Genomic DNA, 18,988 nt, shown 5'->3' with positions numbered 1-18,988 from the left:
TTAATGGCTCTTAATGGCTCCCTGTGCGCGGAGCTCGGCAGGGCCGGGCAGGGCGGGATCCGCCGCCGTCCCGCCGGGCTCTGTTTCCCCGGGGCTCTATCCCTGCCAGGCTCTGCCCCCTCGGCCTCTGCCCCTTCCTTGGGCTCTGTCCCTTCCCTGACCTCTGTCCCCACCAGCCTCTGTCCCCTCCCGGGGCTCTGTCCCCTCCCTGGGCTCTGTCCCCAACCAGGCTCTGTCCCCTCTCGGGGCTCTGTCCCCTCCCTGAGCTCTGTCCCCACCAGGCTCTGTTCCCGCGGCTCTGTCCCCTCCCTGGGCACTGTCCCCCCTGGGCTCTGTCCCTGGGCTCCGTCCCCTCCCGGGGCTCTGTCCCCTCCCGGGGCTCTGCCCCTTCCCTGGGCTCTGTCCCCACCAGGCTCTGCCCCCCTCCCGGGGCTCTGTCCCCACCAGGCTCTGTCCCCACCAGGCTCTGTCCCCTCCCGGGGCTCTGCCCCTTCCCTGGGCTCTGTCCCCTCCCGGGGCTCTGTCCCCTCCCTGGGCTCTGCCCCCGCGGGGCCCCGGGCAGGGGCGGGCGCAGGCAGGGCCGGCCCGGCCCCGTAACCGGAGCATAAGAGCCGCAGGCGGCGGGGCCGGGCCGGCGTCAGCCGCGTTCGCCGGGAGCGGGAGGGACCGTGCGCTGCCACCATGTGCGGTGAGTGACGGAGCGCGGGCTGAGCCCGGCCAGCAAGGGACAAGGGCGGCTTTGTCCCCGAGCCCAGCGGTGTCGCTCGGGAATGGCCCCGCTGCATCCTTTCGGGAGGGTGGGAAGGACAGGGAGCGCCTGGCAGGTGAGGGTGAAGCCCCTCCGCCCGGCCCTTCTCCCGAGCAGCCCCGATGGCCGTTCCGATCCTCCCTCCCCGGGCCCCCCGTGCCTGGCGGCCGTGTCCCCGCTCTTGGGATGGAAATCGTCCCGTTCCCAGCGCCCGGCTGTCCCGGGGGTGCCCGGGGTGCCTGGTTAACCTCTGCTCCTGGTCCCGCTGCCTCTGATGCACGGGATGCGCTGGGCTCTGTCTTTCCTAATCCGGGACTAGGGATTGATTAATCGTGACTCACTTCCGAGCTGCAGTGATAAGGGAGAGTTTGTGGTTTTCAAACAAAGGCAGTGAAGGAGTTTTAATTCCTAGCCGTTGTGAGTTTATTCACCTCATTTTTTCTAATAAAGATGAGATGGAAAAGATAATTCCTATAGCGTGTACACAATTGCTTAGATATGCTTCGGATTAGATGTAAATCAAAGTGTGGGTTCGGAAGCTGCTAACGCGATTTTATTTGATTATGGAGGAAAGTTTAGTGAAACTTTGCCAATCTGTCCCTGACATCTCCTCTCAGGTCTGATGAAAGTAGAAAAATTTGCACTTCTTAGTCGTCATCAACAAAACCTCTTTTGTGGGATGCAGACTGATAGTGAGTTGGGTTACTGCTCCCAAAATTGTACTTTCTGAATTAGGTATCTTTTCCTTGCCTCCTCCTCCTTTTCAACTGTAACCTCAGAAGGAGCAAGGAGCTCTGGAATCCTCTTTCACTTGACTGGAAACGCGAGGTGATACTGTTTCAGCTGCTATTGTTTGAGCTGCTACGTGACAGATCACTATCAATGGGACAAACTCGGTGCCTTCTAAACAAAACCCCTCCAGGTGAGAGACCTGGCTCAGCGCCTGAGCCACCCTGGAGTATTCACGGCAAGCCCCGAGACACTTGGTAATAGTAATGGTAATATCCAAAACTTTGCATGTCTGGGCTGTGTATTGATTGGGAAGTGAGGGTGTTAACAGCGTTCAAGGAGTTCGGTAGAACTTCCAGCTTGGGGTGGAGCAAATGACTCAGTATGAAATGGCAAAGAGCAGCAGTTCATGAAGGGTAAGTGAGAGTAGAGCTAGGTTTTTTCCCATCAGCACTTAGAAACCTTTTATATTATATTTGTTTCCATGAACGATATCCCCCAGCCCATTATGCTGATCTCTGTAGGAGCTCTAGAGACTGCAACCAGCAGCTTCGAAATTACTTTGTTGTTGTTTTTATTTTTTCGTATCCTTCCAGGTTTAAGTGCTGATAATGGACCCTATTGTGTTTTCTTTGGCTTCAGGTAGCACGTGAAGATTTGTAGCCCTTGGTTTATGTTTTGAAAATACACAGGTCAAAAATTCTGCTATAAACATGCTCGTAAGGAAGCAAAGTCGAGGTGTTATCATTCTCATACGTAAGACAGTATAGCCTTCAAGTATTCAAGCAAAAGTATTCAGGGTTTAAAAAAAAAGACAAGATGCACTTAAACTGATGACCTCTTTTAAATCAGAGTTAGTTTCATCAGGATATGAAGTTGAGACTTTTTCAAAGCTAAGTTTCTAGCATCAACAGTGTGCTTAGGGGTATCCTTTTATTTTTCAAAAAGTAAATAATTTTGTTCAAACTTCAAGTATAGGCTGCCCCCTTGTTGATTTTGGTGAAGTCTGGCAATTGCAAGAGTTCTTGTGGAATTTTCCTACAAAAAGTACTCAATTTACTTTTCCTTCTTCTGATGCTCTGCTTGTAATCCTGAAAAGGGAAGTTCTGAAGTCTTGATATACATGTAAAGGGAGTGCCTTGCTTTCAGTGTCTGCACGTGACTGAAGCTGGTTTTAGTTATGTTTTAGCAATCTTCTCTTTCTGTTTTTAGCATCTGCTTCTAAAGGTAAGCCATACACAACTGACCTAGTTCATCCTTCTAAGCAAACTGTGATTATGGAAAGTTATAAACTAGATTTAGTGTTCCAATCAAGAGGACAATGTCCTAGTAAAACACTTCTTGGGTGCTTTTCCTGGATTTTATGGTTTTGAGTTATGAGTATGTTTTATGAGTTATGAGTATGTTTTATGTTTTTGCTAAGGAAGCAAGATCTGGAAATGGCATCTAATAATTTGGGGAGGCCATCATAAAGGAACTTGTTTGCATCACCGAACCCTTATCATAAGATGACTCACATGAGATTCAGTCATACTGGTGTGCTTCCAGAAAGAATTAAGATACAAGGAATCTTTATCACAAGTTGTTTCTACATGAGTTGTGTAATGTGCTTTAAATCTGGCCAAAATGATGACTGAGGAGGGAAAAAATACGCGAGTGGATAAATCATGAAACAGAAACGTACTAGAGAAAGTGTTACTCTCAGTGCTTAGAGTAAGATTTATTTCCCTTAACTGGAAGAGTTTATAACATGTTCTTTGAAGTCAGGCTGCAGCTATTGTTTTCATTTTAAATGGCCTCTGGTGACTTCTGCATCTCCTAATGCACGTGTGTGGAAGTGCAGCTCCAATTCCCTGGAAACAAGGGTCTTTTTAACAATTGCAGCACACTGGTAGCATTGTAGGGATGGTCCCAGAGGAAGGTTCTTCCTGGAGCTCCGTGTAGTGAAAGATGCCACATGGAACATTCAAGGATGTTGAGGCTTAAATTCATTGTGAAATCTGGCCTAGAAAGTAGAGCTGGATCTGGAATGAGGTGTGGCAATGTTTTGGAATGATGTTGAGAAATCAGTATTGAAGAAATTGAAGAATGCTGCTTTTGAGGTTCGTGGTTAGTGCCAGAGAACGGTAAATATCTGTCTGGAAAAATGATCAACAGGCTCTCAGTCTGAAGTGACTGCTTATAACCAGAGGCATTATTTTTCAAAGCATCCATGAAGAACAGTATTAAGCAGTTCAAATTCCCAAATAACTCCTTAAATGCAACTATTGTCATAATGTCTCCGTTAATGTTGGATGCGCTAGAAATAATTAGGCTGAGCTCCTCATAAATCTCACTTCTGAAGCAGAAAAGTATTATCCACCCTTTAATCTTTCCAAAATAAATTCAGATGCACATGTAATACTCTCTTTGTCTCACTGTCAAATCAACAGTATTAATCTGGTTTTATAAACCAGTGGAATAACCAAATCCACAGTAATATTTGTAAGGGAGATTTATTGGTGTATCATTGTAACAGCTTCTCCACTATGGCCATTTACAGTTCAAAAGCCTTAATTGAGGGGGAAGAGGGTGTTAAATTTCAAACAAAGGCTTTCTCTACCTAAAACACTTGTCTGAACTACTTATCTGTAGAGCTCTTACAGTCTGGTTTTTTTTCTAACTTTAGTCTCCACTCCTGACTTGTGGCTCGGAGAAACTGTTGAAGCAGCGAAATTAGTTGGTTTTGTTTTATTGGGGTACAGATTTGCTAGAGTAATTAAAGGGTCTAATGTGTCCATATAAATACCAGGAGTAGGCAGAGAAAAGGAATGGCTGTGTTTTCCTTTGCAGGTGACTTTTATTACACCTTTTCTAACGATATCCCCAACACCCTTCTAATAAAAAAAAAACCAAAAAAACAAACAAAACAAACTTGCTGTGTACTTCAACAACAACAACAACAAAAAAAAAAAAAAAAAAAAAAGAAAGAAAAAATAAAAAGACAAGAAAAAAAAATTAGGGTGGGGGAACCAAGCCCCAAACTAAATAAAAAAGCCTCTTCTTGGGCGATGACTGGTCTGTTCAAGAGGAGAGGGATCAGGGAGTGAGTTCAGGGCTCTCTCTGCGATGCCCCGGGGAGCTGACAGGGGCAGGGGGCTCTTGTGCCCGCCTGGCTTTGGGATTGTGCTGAGGCAGCGCAGGGGGAGTGCTCGTGTTGTGGGTGACCCTGTTTTGTGCCTTCTGTTTCTTTCTTTTGTTGTCCTACCCTATTGACTTCTGCCCTTTCCTCGTGTTTGCTTCTCCATTCTCTTTCTGCTGAAGTGGCTGTTGCATACAGGATTAAGCTGGAGCCTTTCAGAAATAGATGTTGTGCCTCGTACCTACCCATGGGTATTTAAGGCCATGACTTGGATTACAAAAGTCTCCTTGTGTTAGTGCTGGTGAATATATTCCCTCTTTGAATGCCTGGATATGAAATAGATCACAATGTTCCCATTTTCAGCTGTGGTTTTCGTGAAAAGTAGAGGGTTTTTTTACCTCTCCTAACTGTTTAACTCTTGGTGGGTAACGAGGAGAGTGAAACTCGCCAGTAAAGTTGGTGTTATGTGTTGAAATTAGGCTTCTGAGTCCTTTATTGTACTTGAATTCTTTCCATTTCAAAATGCATTAGAAGGAATTGTACTAAATGGGAGGTTGGGTGCCCCAAGGACTACTCCCTGACACTGGTTTTAAAGAGTTTTAAATTGAGTCTGAAGTGATGCAAATTTTTAAAATAACCTCTTTGCTTCTTTTCCCCCCTCCTTCCCCCTTTCTCTTTAAACAGGAATTTTTGCTTATCTAAACTACAGAGTGCCTCGCACTAGGAAGGAGATATATGAAACCCTGATAAAAGGATTACAGAGACTGGAATACAGAGGCTATGACTCTGCAGGTATGTTAACCAACTCAACAAATTAATTTTAGCAACCAATAGCTCATTCCATGACTTTTTTGGGTACTTTCAGTGTCTGGCCTCTTGGATTTTTCTTTCTCTATTCTACAGATTAACAGATCAGAACTAATTAGCTTGATTCTTGGAGTGCTACAGCTTTCCTCAGGACTTAAAATTGGGTGTTCAGCTCTGTAATTAGATGGTTGAGGTTAGTACATGTAAGCAAAACAAACAGGGTGTGGAAAATGATCTCTATACAGGGCCATGTAGTTTGTGCCTCAGCCTTTTTTTTTTTTTGTATGGGAATCACAGTGAAGGATGGGGAAGATTAAACTTGTCTTAAATTTGAGTTGTCTCATTTCATCAGGCAAAATATTTCAGTCTCTTATCAAATACAATTTGAGATGGCTCATGTATGTTTTAATCTGTGCTCTGGATATAGACTTGATGTGGTTTCATTTGAACATGCACAGGTCTAGCAACAGACTTCAAATATATCCCTTTAAAGGGTAATTTAAAAATACTGATTTCAGTGATGTGTTCCTGTGTGTATTTTCTCAGCCTTTTCTTCATTCGAGTGTATTTCATGCTTTAAATAACACTTATGACTGTGTCCTCTGCTGTAGGAGTGGCAATTGATGGAAATAATAATGAAGATAAGGAAAGATTCATCAAACTGGTTAAGAAAAGAGGAAAAGTAAAGGCCCTGGAAGAAGAGTTGTACAGTAAGTGTTAAAAATGACCCCTTTACTTTGGCCTCCCAGTCAGATACCATCTGCATCTCAGCAGAAAGTCAGACCATAAAATTACAGTTATGATTTTGCATCAGCAATAACTGCATTGGGAAATCCAAGCAGCTAATTTTTTTGTGTCCCTCAAATCTGCACTTAAGAAGCAAGCTGATCTTCAGATCTTTCAGCACTGTGAAATTGTCAGTCTATTCTCCCTTCTTTTGGTTGCTCCTTTGTTCAAAACCTGGGCTCCTTTGGCTCTTTGCTCATGTGATTTCTGTGCTGCACGGCTGAAATGCTGAAACATGCACTCTGACAGAATTTATGACCATTTAAGCAGCTGGCTGTCATCACAATCTGCTTTATGCAGTGCTTCCATCTGTGAAAGGCTGAAGTTGTGTTTAATACGTTTACATTATAATTTGTAGTAATGGGGTCTGTTAGCCTGTCTGTTAGTATTGGCTAAAAATGCTCATGTCTTGGCAAAAAAAGGTTTTAATCACAGTAGCTTGAACTATCTGAAGTGTAATGTCAAGAAAGCAAATGGTTAAAAAAAAATAAAATAGGAGATAGCTTTTAGATTTTTGCCTGTAGGAATTGTCTTTGTGTTTTACTAATCGTGTGTGTGAGAGAGAGAGAGGGAGAGAGGCAATATTAATTATTCATTAAACTGAATTTCTCCTGTATAGAACAAGATGACCTGGATTCGAAAATGGATTTTGAAACACATTTTGGAATTGCTCATACTCGCTGGGCGACCCATGGAGTACCAAGTGCAATAAACAGTCACCCTCAGAGATCAGATAAAAGGAATGGTATGTAATCTTTGCAGCACTTGAACCACACAAATCTGAAATGATTCAATCCACAGAACACTAATGTTCTTACTATTGTTATGCTATCTATTTTTGATAGTAGGCCTAAGCTGTTGCCATTCTGTTTAGCTCAGACACTTTTAAAATGAAATAGACTCTTCTCAGGCTAAAGTAACACTAAAAATTAATGAGATCTGTTCTCTGAAAATTGCAAGTTAATCCAAGTACAACATTCTTGTTTTGAAAGGTAAGACTGAAAATATGAATGTGTCAATATTGCCTGGTCCAGAAAAGGGAGATTTCATATCATTCTTTACTTGAGATGGCTTGGTGCTCTACTAGGTGTAGTTTAGAACCCTCTCAATAATTTGGAACCGCTTTTGTATACTTTCAGAATTTGTAAGCTTTTGCTTGCAGTTGTCCATGTTGTGATAAACTGTAGGTCTTAAAAGCTCTAGCAGGTGGTTTCAACTGTACTTCTAAGCTTTCTTTCCCCTTGTAATTTTGTGTTCTGAATTAAATATCATAATTTTTTGTTGCTCATGAATATATGTATATATGTTTTTTCTCTTAGAATTTGTTGTCATCCATAATGGAATCATCACAAACTATAAGGACCTGAGAAAATTTCTGGTGAGTCTGTGGCAACTCAATTCTAAAACTAGAAAATTAATACTCCCCCAAACTACCATCAGGTCGTTCATGACTTCAGTGGAACATGAATTCAAGTTTCTTGGTATCATCTATAAAAAAGCTGTGTGAAAGGGCCTGCCTAATAAAGAGCTCAGGAGCTGATGAAGTGCAATGTGTTCCTGTGATCCTAAATGCAAAGTATTACTGAGCAGAGTAGCAGTTTGTGCTGAGATTCTCTGAGAGGGTGTGTGGAGTGGGCTCCCTCCTGTCTCTTGCTGCTTCACAGATGCCAGAGAAGTCTTACTATGGATCTTATTCCAGCATTTCCCAAAGAGTATCTATGACATGACAAGACCTTGTATTTTATCTACAGTGATTCATATGCACTGGTCCAATGCAGTGCTCTGAGCTCTGACTGCAGTTTGTGGTGGGAGGCAGCTGAGAGGTTCTTCAGTGTTTGCTGCCTGAGGATGGACACTTTTCTTACTCTTCTATATGATATTTCAGGAGAGCAAAGGATATGAATTTGAATCTGAAACAGATACAGAAACAATCCCCAAATTGATCAAATACATGTATGACAACAGAGAGAGTGAAGACACCAGTTTTTCAGCCTTGGTAGAAAGAGTTATTCAACAGCTGGTAAGTGGGAAAATACTTTTTTCCCCCTGTATAACAGTATAAGCTATTTGTGGGGTTCTTTAGCATTCTGCCTTATGCATTTAGATCCTGTGCAGGAGTTCTTAGAAGGTGCTGCAAATAACACTTCTAGTCTTCTAAATAATGCTTAATAGACCAAGAAATGAGATTAAAATTTTGGAGACTTCAAAGGCTTTTCACTGTTAAATTTTTTAATTGCAGTAGCAGTGGGTTTTGTTGAGTTTTTTGTCTTGTTTTGTTTTTAGCAAGAAGTTAACACAGCTTTTTAATGAAGCAGTTTAATTTTAAAAAAGTAATAGGAACCTCTGGGGGTTAAAATCTCTCATAAATGGCAGTGTGTTCCTAAAGGTTATTCTGATCGTGTTGAAACACTGCTGTGATTCAAGTTTGGCCAATGCCTTGGCTCTCCTATTTGGAAATAGATCTAACAAGCTGGACTGGTTTCCAAACTGTGAAGTGGGAATCTACTGTTACTCAGTGTGTGAATGCTTAAAAAATTTGATAGATGCATTGCAAACTTGGAGAAAGCTGGCTTTGTTTCCTCTCCCAGTCTCCAGGCAGATGTTTTCCCTCCCCTTCCTGCAGTTTCTGAGTCTCCTCTTTAAAGCAGCTCTGTAGGATTCCTTGCAGCAGGGCTGGAATCCACACCAAGGCAAGGCCTGTGTGGGTCAAGAGGGAGCAGCCCCAGAGCTGAGGGGAAGGGAGGCTTCCCCTGACCCCAGAACAGGGGCAGAGTGCTCTGAATGGAGCCCTGTGAGAGGAGGGAATGTCACCATCTCTGTCCTGCTGGCAGGGTGGGGGGCCTTGGCTCCTGCTTTGGGAATCCTCCTCCAGGAGTTTGCCAGCTGTGTTAGCACTGTAGAGTTATTCTGGTTTGTTTTGATTTTTTTTTTTCTGGTGTTGTGGATTTTTTGTGTTTTGTTTTTGAAATACATTAATGAGAATTTGCTGCTTGAACTAGAAATAGTAGCTCCAGGTTTTTAGTTGAAACTGCATGGTAGTGCGCGACAAGTAAAATTCTGATTGAAAGTCTTACTCAAAGTAAATGTCTAACAATATTCATGTTGATTATGAGTAGCATCTCTGACATCTTCATGACCTTTGCATTCAAGTTTATGGTTTTTATTTATAAAGAGAGGCCAAGTGCTCACATCCTGATCTTTGAGCTGTTGCACCGTCTATGTGCATGTCAGCTTGTTCTGCTCCGTGACCAATTCCTTTAAAGGTGCAGTCTGCCCTCCAGGGAGAGACTCCTGATAGCAGCTCCTTCAGTGCCTCTTCAGAGAGGGGCCTCAGTTTAATGAGATGCAACTATTTGAGATAAGTTGTTTAGGATCTCTTTTTTTTTCTCCTTTGTATGCATGGTTTCCAGGAAGGTGCTTTTGCATTGGTTTTCAAGAGCATCCATTACCCAGGTGAAGCTGTTGCTACCAGGTTAGTAAAAGTCCATTTCATACATAATGCATGCTTTTTATTAGGTTAAAAAAAAGCCAGCCTCTCTTAAAGATACTAAAATATTGATGTTTAAAGTGCTTAATTAACCAAAATCAGGGAGTCAATTTAAAAATCTCAGTGTATCTTGTGTTTCTAAATTTGTATTGAGCATGCTAACATTCTTCCTATATCAAAAAGGGGAGAGGGAAGGGGTATTGTTCAGTTTTAGTTCCCATTGAGTAAAGACTGAGGTAAGAATATTCATGTGGGCTGAAAGACCACCATAGTGACAGGTTATACAAATAGAGTTCTATAGCTGTCGTAGCATTTATGGTGTCTTTCTGTGTTAAGTTCTACTTTTATTTATGACTTGAAAAACAACTTTCAGGAAATGTAAAGATATTAAAATAGCAAGTGATTAAAATAGCAAGTGATGAGAATAAAGACCGTTTTATATTACAAACCAAAAGCCCATTGCTTCAGTGGTCTAAAATAAGACTACATTAAAATTTTGAAAAAGCCAGCTGTACCATCACTCCAACTGGAGAACATCTTCTGAAATGAACTATTCTATATGTGGTTCAGGTTTGGGTTTTTAGGGCTGAGGAATTTAAGAGAGGCTAATCTTGTAATCTGAGTGTGACTTGTTCTTTTATTCCTGTGATTTTTTAATAAGGTCTTCAGTGACATGTAACCCATATAATTTAAAAAATTGTCCTTATATTCTACAGTGTAAGAGATGCAGTAGGGATGGTTGATGTTTCTGAGTTTGAAAGGCTAAAGAGTGTAACAGTACTTCAATTCTAAAGAGCACAGGAGCTTACTGTTGTCTCACTTTAGAGGCAAGGTAAGCTTTGGTTCAAATTGGTCCCTGTACTAAGATGCTTTCTGATTGCTGGAGAGAAAACGGCTGGTTCATAAACATTTTTCTCTACCTGGATGTAGCTTACAGGTAAAGAATCACCAAGGCACATGGGAATTACTTATATAGTAGTATTTGGTGAATCGTAAGAAGAACCAAGTTTCTATAACTCCTGCTATGTAATGACCTTAGGATCATGGTTGAAGGAGGCTCTTCCTATTTAGGAAGCTAGATGGGATATTGTGTTTTCAGCTTCACTGATGTCTGGTAAATTCTTTGTATGCACATTTCTCCTTATAAACTTGAGTGTTTTCCTTTCTGTAGGAGAGGGAGTCCTTTGCTCATTGGGGTTAGGAGCAAGTACAAGCTCTCAACAGAACAGATTCCAGTTTTGTATCGAACATGTAAGTTGATAAATCAAAATACATTCTTTTTAAGAACTAAAATTGCTGTTACTTTATGATTAGAAATTAGGTTAATTGACTTTTGTACCATAAAACTACCAGCTGATGCCCCAAATAGCTTTTTGGCTGGGGATATTTTTATACTACTGAATATGTAGTTCATGTGAAACTCCCATGTCCCAACCTATTTCTGAAATAAATAGGTGATACCCTAAACCTGTAATAAGGTTTAGGGTATCACTTATCTGTGTAGGGTATCACCTAACTGTGATACCCTAAACCTGTATAGTCTGTAATCTTAACTGAACAGAACTGGGTTTGCATTTAGAATGTCTGATTTCTTTAACAGGCAACATTGAGAATGTGAAGAACATCTGCAACTCCCAAATGAAAAGACTGGATAGCTCAACCTGCCTTCATGCTGTTGGGGATAAGGCAGTAGAATTCTTCTTTGCTTCAGATGCAAGGTAGTAAAAGTACTTCAACTTTGCTGAAAATACTGGTTTTTTGTTTAAAAGTGAGATAGTTCTGGAAATTTAAGCTGCCTTGGCTTTCTGAAAGAAGAGCTTTTAATCCAGGTAACATCAGAAAGCCCCCAGGCTCAGGTGCTTGAAAAATGCTTGCAGTTCAAATGCTGCTGACAAACTTTCACAAGTGCAATATCTGCCAGCTGCTGACCTCTATGTGAAATACATCCAGTGTAGGAAAGTAATTTGGGTACAAATGGACACTCATCAGCTGAGCATTTGGGCAGACTATAGGTTAGTCAGGGTTGTGATGTTTTCAATTCAGATACTGGAGGAGGAAAATAGTGGTGTGGTTCCAAGCTGGACAGGAACCTGGACATCAGGCACACATTTATCTTGGAAACAAGAGCGTGACCTTAGCAGGATCCATCAAAGACACTGGGAGGCATCCTCAGACCAGCAGGAAAGGATGCAGTGGTTGCTGAGCCTCCTGCTGTGGGTTGCTGTGAGATTGCAGGAGCAGCAGCAGATGGAGCCATTGCCTTTAGGATGGCTCTGCAGTTCTGTCCTAAAGGAAGAGAGAAGCAGGGCTGGAAGTGCTCTTGTGGCATATTTAATCGCTTTGCTATTACCAATTCTGACGTGTCAGGTTTGTCTTGCTTCTGTTTTTTTCTCTGTAGTGCTATCATTGAGCACACCAACAGAGTGATTTTCTTGGAAGATGATGACATTGCAGCTGTAACTGACGGGAAGCTCTCGATTCACCGTCTGGAGCGTTCAGCTAGTGATGATCCTTCCCGGGCCATCCAGACCTTGCAGATGGAATTGCAGCAAATCATGAAGGGTGGGTTGAAGCATCTGTAAATGAGTTTCATCGAAGATGGATAGTTACTGTTTGTGTAGTAGATGAGGCAGCAAACTGCTAATTTGTGACAATTGCCTTTTATTCAGGCTGTTTGTACTGAGAGCTGACAATTTCAAGTTTTGAGACCAAGAGAGAACAGCCTTGGGCAGCCTTGGGCAGCCTTGGGACCCTATCCATTTTAGCCTTGGAAAAGTCATAGATACTTCTATTCATTTCAGTATCTAGTAAAAATATAACTAATGTTAACACATTGTAGTTGTTGGCAAAGTTTGACTATAAATTAGGAATTGAAGGGGAGCACAGATGTTTCCTTATGAAGGAATTTATTTACCTTGTCAGTATTGGGAAATGGAACCAACCAAATAAAGTCACCTATCCATCCTTCCTTTCTTCTTGCCCATTCTGTGCTTTTATTTAGGCTAACACAGTCAAGTTAGTTTTAAAAATTCTCTGAAATAGACTTAAAATAACAAACCTAAGTATTGCCATGTCATGTTTTTATGAACAGGTAACTTCAGTGCCTTCATGCAAAAGGAAATTTTTGAACAACCAGAATCAGTTGTCAACACAATGAGAGGCAGGGTGAATTTTGAGAGCAGCACAGGTAATGGAGAACAGTCCTCAAACTGCACTAAGTTTGAAATTTGTAAATATGCCATCTAGAAAATGAAAACCACCATTGTGTATTTATTTGTTTGCAGTTCTTCTGGGGGGACTGAAGGATCATCTGAAAGAAATCAGAAGATGCCGAAGACTGATCATTATTGGCTGTGGGACCAGTTACCACGCTGCAGTGGCTGTATGTTCCCAGCCTTGCTTGAAATGCATTATATCTTACTTGCTGGGGTTTCAGGCAACAGCTTTTCATCTGCTTTTTCTTCTATCTCAGACTTTGTCTTTCATTGAAGGGTCTCACCCTTTTATTTCGCTTTCCTTAGTGCCGCATTCTTTATTGATGCTGCAATGCCATTAATCACCATGCTAGAAGTTACCTTTTTCCACCTTGGCTTTTAAAGCTCTGGTGAGCTGTAATCACCAGCTTTTCTAATAATAATTCATTTAGATTTTCTCTGATTTGTAAAATATCCAAATGTTAGTGGGTGGCAATATTAACAAATACTGTGTTCTGCTTGAATACAGACTCGGCAAGTCCTGGAAGAATTAACTGAATTACCAGTGATGGTGGAACTTGCCAGTGACTTCCTGGATAGAAACACACCTGTATTCAGGGATGATGTGTGCTTTTTTATAAGCCAGTCAGGTAAGCTGCATTTGCTGTTGAGTGAGTGCTCTAAGATTGCTTTCCATTGCACTTTGCATCGTGTAAGTGTGGGTACAGTTACTTAGAACACACTTGTGTAGACTTGGATGCTTTTCAGGAATCATTATTATCTCTGCCACCCTGCAGTGAAGGTGTGAATGTTTTCCAGGTGAAACTGCCGATACACTCATGGCCTTGAGGTATTGTAAAGAACGCCGTGCTCTGACAGTCGGCATCACAAACACGGTTGGAAGTTCGATATCCAGGGAGACTGACTGCGGTGTGCACATCAACGCAGGGCCTGAGATTGGTGTGGCGAGCACAAAGGTAATTGCTGTTCAGTGTTGGACTTTCACCCTTCAGCCCTGTGGAATACAACTCAAATTTCATTTGCAGCACTCCAAACTGAGATCGTATTCGCTCTCTGCAGAATTAGCTGCTAAATGTTTTGTTTTGTCTGCAGGCCTATACCAGCCAATTCGTGTCTCTTGTAATGTTTGGCCTAATGATGTCTGAAGACAGAATTTCCTTGCAGAAAAGGAGACAGGAAATCATAAGTGGACTAAAATCATTGCCAGGTATATTGATATTTTGGGTTTGAGGAGGCATAGGGGATGTTGGCAGTGTAAAATACTACTCAGGAATATTTCTTTCTCATTTAAGTTTCATTCTCCCCCTCATCCTGAAAGGCAGACAATATGAGAAAAATGGACTGTTCATTTCTGCACTGTCTGCCAATTTTATAAGTGCCCTTCCAAGAAACTTGGCAGGAAGATCGGAATTTTCATGGGTTGGGTTTTCTAATTACAATAAGGTAGTTTTGTTTGAGAAATATTACTTGATCTCCTAAATTCATGGTTTGAAATTTTTAAAACCTCCCACTTGAAATCAGGATAAATAAAATGAAACCAATTCAAGGTGATTTTTACATGAATATTTCACAACTTCCTTTAGAAATTCAAATGGGATGTATGAGCACTGGTTAAACCAATAATTGTTTTAAATTTATCACTGTAAGTAAGGCTGGAGAAAATATCCTTAAACTGCAGTCAAAGTTGCTAAGTTAATGGTTTAATTGCATTAAGTGTATTTGTTCTATTAGATAATTAGAACATTCTAGTATGAATGAAATTTTTTTTCCAGTTAAAAAAAAATTGATTTTTTTTTTCTGTGCCTTAATAGAAATGATTAAAGAAGTCTTGTCCTTGGATGAGAAGATACATGATTTGGCTCTTGAACTGTACAAACAGAGATCGTTGCTGGTTATGGGCCGTGGGTATAATTATGCCACATGTCTGGAAGGAGCTTTGGTAGGAACTTCTTAATATTCTTTGATATTATTTAAAATTATATTTTGTGGCTTCTGCAGCATAGTTTATTTCTAATATTTCATTACAATTTAATTCTACTGCAGTAAAACTGCTATTTATAACTAGAAGCATTTAAACACATACATAAGGTGAACCTGGATGTGATACCACTTTCTAGTTTCTTTCACATCATAAACATAGTGTTTAATTAGTCCATTTAAAAACAAGAAACTAACAATTTAAGTTGCTGACCCATTTGAAAACAACATCAGAAACACACAATGTGCTGATGTTGAGAAGAGATGCTCATGCATGAAAGTCATTCATTATGTTATGAACATCCTGGTAAAATGGACATGTACCCATTGCTCAGAGGAGTTTGGTGTTAAAGGTAGACTGCAGTAGCCAAGGTTGTGCTGGGCGTTTGGTTCCTAAAATTCCTCTGGTTACTCCACGTGCATGGGCAAGCTCCGTTGCTGCCCACAGTCTGCTAGAAATCCCAGCAGTCACCTGTGTGTTTTCACTAATACTTGATACTGGGTACATGTATTTAAGTGGTGGAAGTACAGCCTTGGTGTTTTGATTCTTGTGGCTGTTGCTTCTCAGCTGATTTAGTAATAACTTGAGGCATTTCATTTTTTTTAGAAAATAAAAGAAATCACCTATATGCACTCAGAAGGTATCCTGGCTGGTGAGCTGAAACATGGGCCCTTGGCCCTAATAGACAAACAAATGCCTGTTATCATGGTGATCATGAAGGATCCTTGTTTCACCAAGTGCCAGAATGCTCTGCAACAGGTCACTGCTCGGCAGGTACAGTGTTCAACTAATTAACTTCTCCTGTGTCATAGGAAAAGAGATTGTGCACACTGCACTGCTGCTGACTGTGCACCTGGAAAGGGATGTACTGCTGGTTTTTGTTAATTATTAAGTTATAAATAAGATGCTACATCTGCATTGCGGGTTGTTATTATAGGTTAACATCAGCAGTGAAAACTGCTTTCATATGGTTTGTTTGTTTTGGGGTCTTTCTGTTTTGAAGTAAATGGAATAATGTTAAAACTCTACAGAGTGAAAACATTCAAATCTTACAATACAGTGAAAGTCAAGAGCCATTATGCAAAACTGGCATTGCCTTTGTTAGCTACTTGAGTGTCTTCAAACACATACAGGCATGCTGTGAACAATATTTCAAAGCAGTTCTAGGCTACCTCTTCACTTAACAATGCAAAAATTTATTTTCAGGGTCGTCCAATCATTCTGTGTTCTAAAGAAGACACTGAAAGCTCAAAATTCGCCTACAAAACCATTGAGCTGCCTCATACAGTTGACTGCCTTCAAGGAGTGTTGAGTGTCATTCCTCTTCAGTTACTTTCATTTCACCTGGCTGTTCTCAGAGGATATGATGTAAGTGTTGTCTATATTTAACACTCCTTTTAGTGCAGTTTTGAACTTCCTCCTGCCAGTGTAAAGTGGGAGACCCGGTTATATGGCATATCTAAGATTCACTAGCTATGAAAATAGCTAGTGAATCTCACAGTGAGTGTGGTTATAGAGGTGACATTTCAGTGCCAGTTCTCCAGTTTTGTATTTTTTAATAAGAATCCTTGTAAAAAAATGATAAAGCTCTTTTGTTTAGTTTGGTTAGTTAAGAGTGCAAATGGGACTTTTTCAGAGAACCTAATCTTCAAGTATGATATTGTACTTAAAATAGGTAAGTGCTTTGTACACCTTGGTTTGTTGATGTGTCAGTTTGACAATGATGACTGCTTTAGAAGGGTATTCTGTGCACAGCAAATATATATTTGTTAGGAGGGTTTTGGAAGCACAGATGAATTCAGTTGCAAGTCATTATCTGCAGATCTGTAGCCTGTTGTGTGTGTTAATGTGTCTAGAATCAAGCAGAACTCATTAGGAAGTCAGAAAAAGCACACTAAATGAACTGTCAAATGCAGAATGTCAGTATTACTCTGTCATACTGAAAGCCTGTCTCTTCATTCTAGGTGGACTTCCCAAGAAATTTGGCCAAATCTGTTACTGTAGAGTAACAGGCAAGAACAGCTGATGTCTTTGTCACCAGACCTCTGAGTTATACTTGTAGGATGTGTTGTTCTGAATTGCTAGGTAAATGATTTTTCTAAAAAGAATGATAGTGCTAACTGGAAAGCATCAGAAGGATTTATCTTGCAGCTTTAAAAGCTTTTGATGTGCCTTGTACCCAAGTGCTTTTGCTCACAGCAAATACTCCTCTAAGTCCTGAAATTATCAAAGAAGATAAAAATTGTTTACACATGGTATACTGAATGAACTTTTTTACTGTGCAATATATATATATATATATACAGCTCTCTCCAGAGTAACTGTGAACATTTTTTTAGCCTACACTACATAACTAGTTTCAAAGATATAGTATTTATAAGTACAATTTGTATAGCTTTTTTTAAGTTATTTTTTTAGTACATTGCTTATCTGTAACATTGGTAATGCTCAGAATGTAAACACTGAGCGTGTTGATACTTCTGTACAGTTGTTAGGGATTTTCCTCCTTCAACCTCAAACTGGAAATTTGTTGTCCCCTCTTCTTTCCCAGCTTCCCTTCCCCCATTGCATCTGTGTTTCATATTTAAACAGTCATTTGCAAAGTTCTTCCGTGGCTGTAAATTCCCAGCTATGTTTTCAATTTCTACTTCTTTTAACTGTTTTGAAAAGCCAGAATGACATTTGTTTTGTATGCCACCCCAGCTCTTATTTGCATAACATGTATAGTGCAACAGAATAGGGGAACTGGATGTCTTTCAAATGATATTATTGTTTGAAGAGGGTACAATGAAATGACAATGCAATTAAAAGATTATATAATTCTTCTTATTTTGTGGTTTGGTTTTTTTGTGTGTGTATATGTGTTTGGGTTTTTGTTTCTTTTTTTTTTTTTAACTTTATGACTTCTATCTCAGGTCTGAAGAAAATGCTACTTTAGTATTATATATATTTACAAAAACACACTTTGATAGTTGTGAACCAACTTGCAGTAGGGGAGAACCTATAAATCTGCAAAAAAAAATAAGGTAGATACACACAAGAAGTTCTGAGCTCATCTGTTTGGTTTTTATTTCCAAATGGCCAGAAAGCATAGGATTTATTTTTTCTGCATTTTATTAACTAACTATTTCACTAGTGAAGTTTCTAATATTCTTCTGCAGGCTTGGTTCTAAATGGAGGTGTTTGAATGTTTACTTAGGTTAAGAGCCTGAAAGTGTTACACCGGCTTGTTATAATAGGAGCTACTTACTGGAAACCACCCTAGTACTTTTTATAACCACATAATAAAACCAAAATCATAACAAAAATATAGTACTAATCTGACCTAAATGCCAAGAATATGGAATTCTGTATCTAGCATGTTTTGGTAAGTGATGAAAAGGCCCCTTTTACTCTTGAGCTAGAAATAATATTCCCTTCATATTAAAAAGTGGAACTATCAAAGCATATTGAGGTAATCTAGTCTATATGCGACATTAAATTGATTCATTAAAAAATTACCGGTGCATTTTTCTAAAATCATCTGTGAGAACAGAAATCACAGAAATGAAAGCTCTCATCAGTCCTAGGAGAGGTGGCACATTGAGTTTATTTTTAGGCAGCACCTGTTTTAAAAACAAGCAGTCCTCGTGTCAGGGCGGGGGGTATGTAATGGAGAGAAGGCTTATGATTTTTGCATGGGGTTGAAAATAGCTCAGGGAGGGAATAAATCCCTTCCCTCCTGAGCCATCCCTCTGGAAGAGCTGAGGGAAGCTGGGCTGCAGGGGCTCTCGCAGAACCGGCGGCCGGGCCTGCTGTGGCGTGTGGTGTCGTGCCGCGGTGCCAGGCTGCCCCCGCGTGCTGTCACCGTGCCTGTGGGGCCTCCTGCCCAGCGCGGGCGTTCGCCTCAGCGAGGGCTTCTCCCGGCCTGTGGAGCCGTGAGGACCCCGCAGTAGGAGCGGTGCCACAGCCCGTCGTGACATGGTACTGCTGTGAGGTGACATCACGACTATCGTGACAGGCTGACGTCAGGAAATGACATTACTCCCGTGACGTCATGCGATGACGTCAAGACTATAGTGACACGGTAACGTCACACGATGACACCACTCCGGGGGCGGGGGCCGAACTGCCCCGT

General features: G+C 40.9%; 1 protein-coding gene across 2 annotated transcripts; it reads left to right on the top strand.

Moving 5' to 3' along the window:
- The first annotated feature begins 612 nt into the window (after positions 1 to 612).
- Positions 613 to 17,750, top strand: GFPT2 (glutamine-fructose-6-phosphate transaminase 2). Of its 2 annotated transcripts, none has more exons than XM_038150439.1 (19): positions 613 to 688; positions 5,283 to 5,390; positions 6,017 to 6,115; positions 6,811 to 6,936; positions 7,511 to 7,569; positions 8,077 to 8,211; positions 9,602 to 9,663; positions 10,850 to 10,929; positions 11,279 to 11,396; positions 12,077 to 12,240; positions 12,770 to 12,865; positions 12,963 to 13,060; positions 13,402 to 13,522; positions 13,692 to 13,849; positions 13,986 to 14,100; positions 14,705 to 14,832; positions 15,478 to 15,645; positions 16,078 to 16,239; positions 16,836 to 17,112. In XM_038150439.1, the coding sequence occupies exons 1-19, from the start codon at positions 682 to 684 to the stop codon at positions 16,878 to 16,880; spliced, it is 2,049 nt and encodes a 682-aa protein (XP_038006367.1). In that variant the 5' UTR covers positions 613 to 681; the 3' UTR covers positions 16,881 to 17,112. The 2 variants fall into 2 exon arrangements, with proteins under 2 accessions (XP_038006367.1, XP_038006366.1); XM_038150438.1 differs by lacking the exon at positions 613 to 688 and adding an exon at positions 696 to 1,670 and having other exon boundaries at positions 16,836 to 17,750.
- Positions 17,751 to 18,988: the final 1,238 nt, after the last annotated feature.

The sequence above is a fragment of the Motacilla alba genome, chromosome 13 (assembly GCF_015832195.1).
Source record: "Motacilla alba alba isolate MOTALB_02 chromosome 13, Motacilla_alba_V1.0_pri, whole genome shotgun sequence".
Classification (NCBI taxonomy): Eukaryota; Metazoa; Chordata; class Aves; order Passeriformes; family Motacillidae; genus Motacilla; species Motacilla alba.
The sequence above is the reverse complement of the archived record's forward strand: the minus strand, read 5'-3'. Positions and strand labels throughout refer to the sequence as shown.

Bases quoted from the DNA above. Each gene is read 5' to 3' on its own strand.
- GFPT2 (XM_038150438.1), top strand. From the start codon at position 1,631: ATGGGACAAACTCGGTGCCTTCTAAACAAAACCCCTCCAG. The intron at 12,866-12,962 runs GTAATGGAGAAC...ATTTGTTTGCAG, and splicing joins GAATTTTGAGAGCAGCACAG to TTCTTCTGGGGGGACTGAAG. The intron at 14,101-14,704 runs GTATATTGATAT...GTGCCTTAATAG, and splicing joins TGGACTAAAATCATTGCCAG to AAATGATTAAAGAAGTCTTG.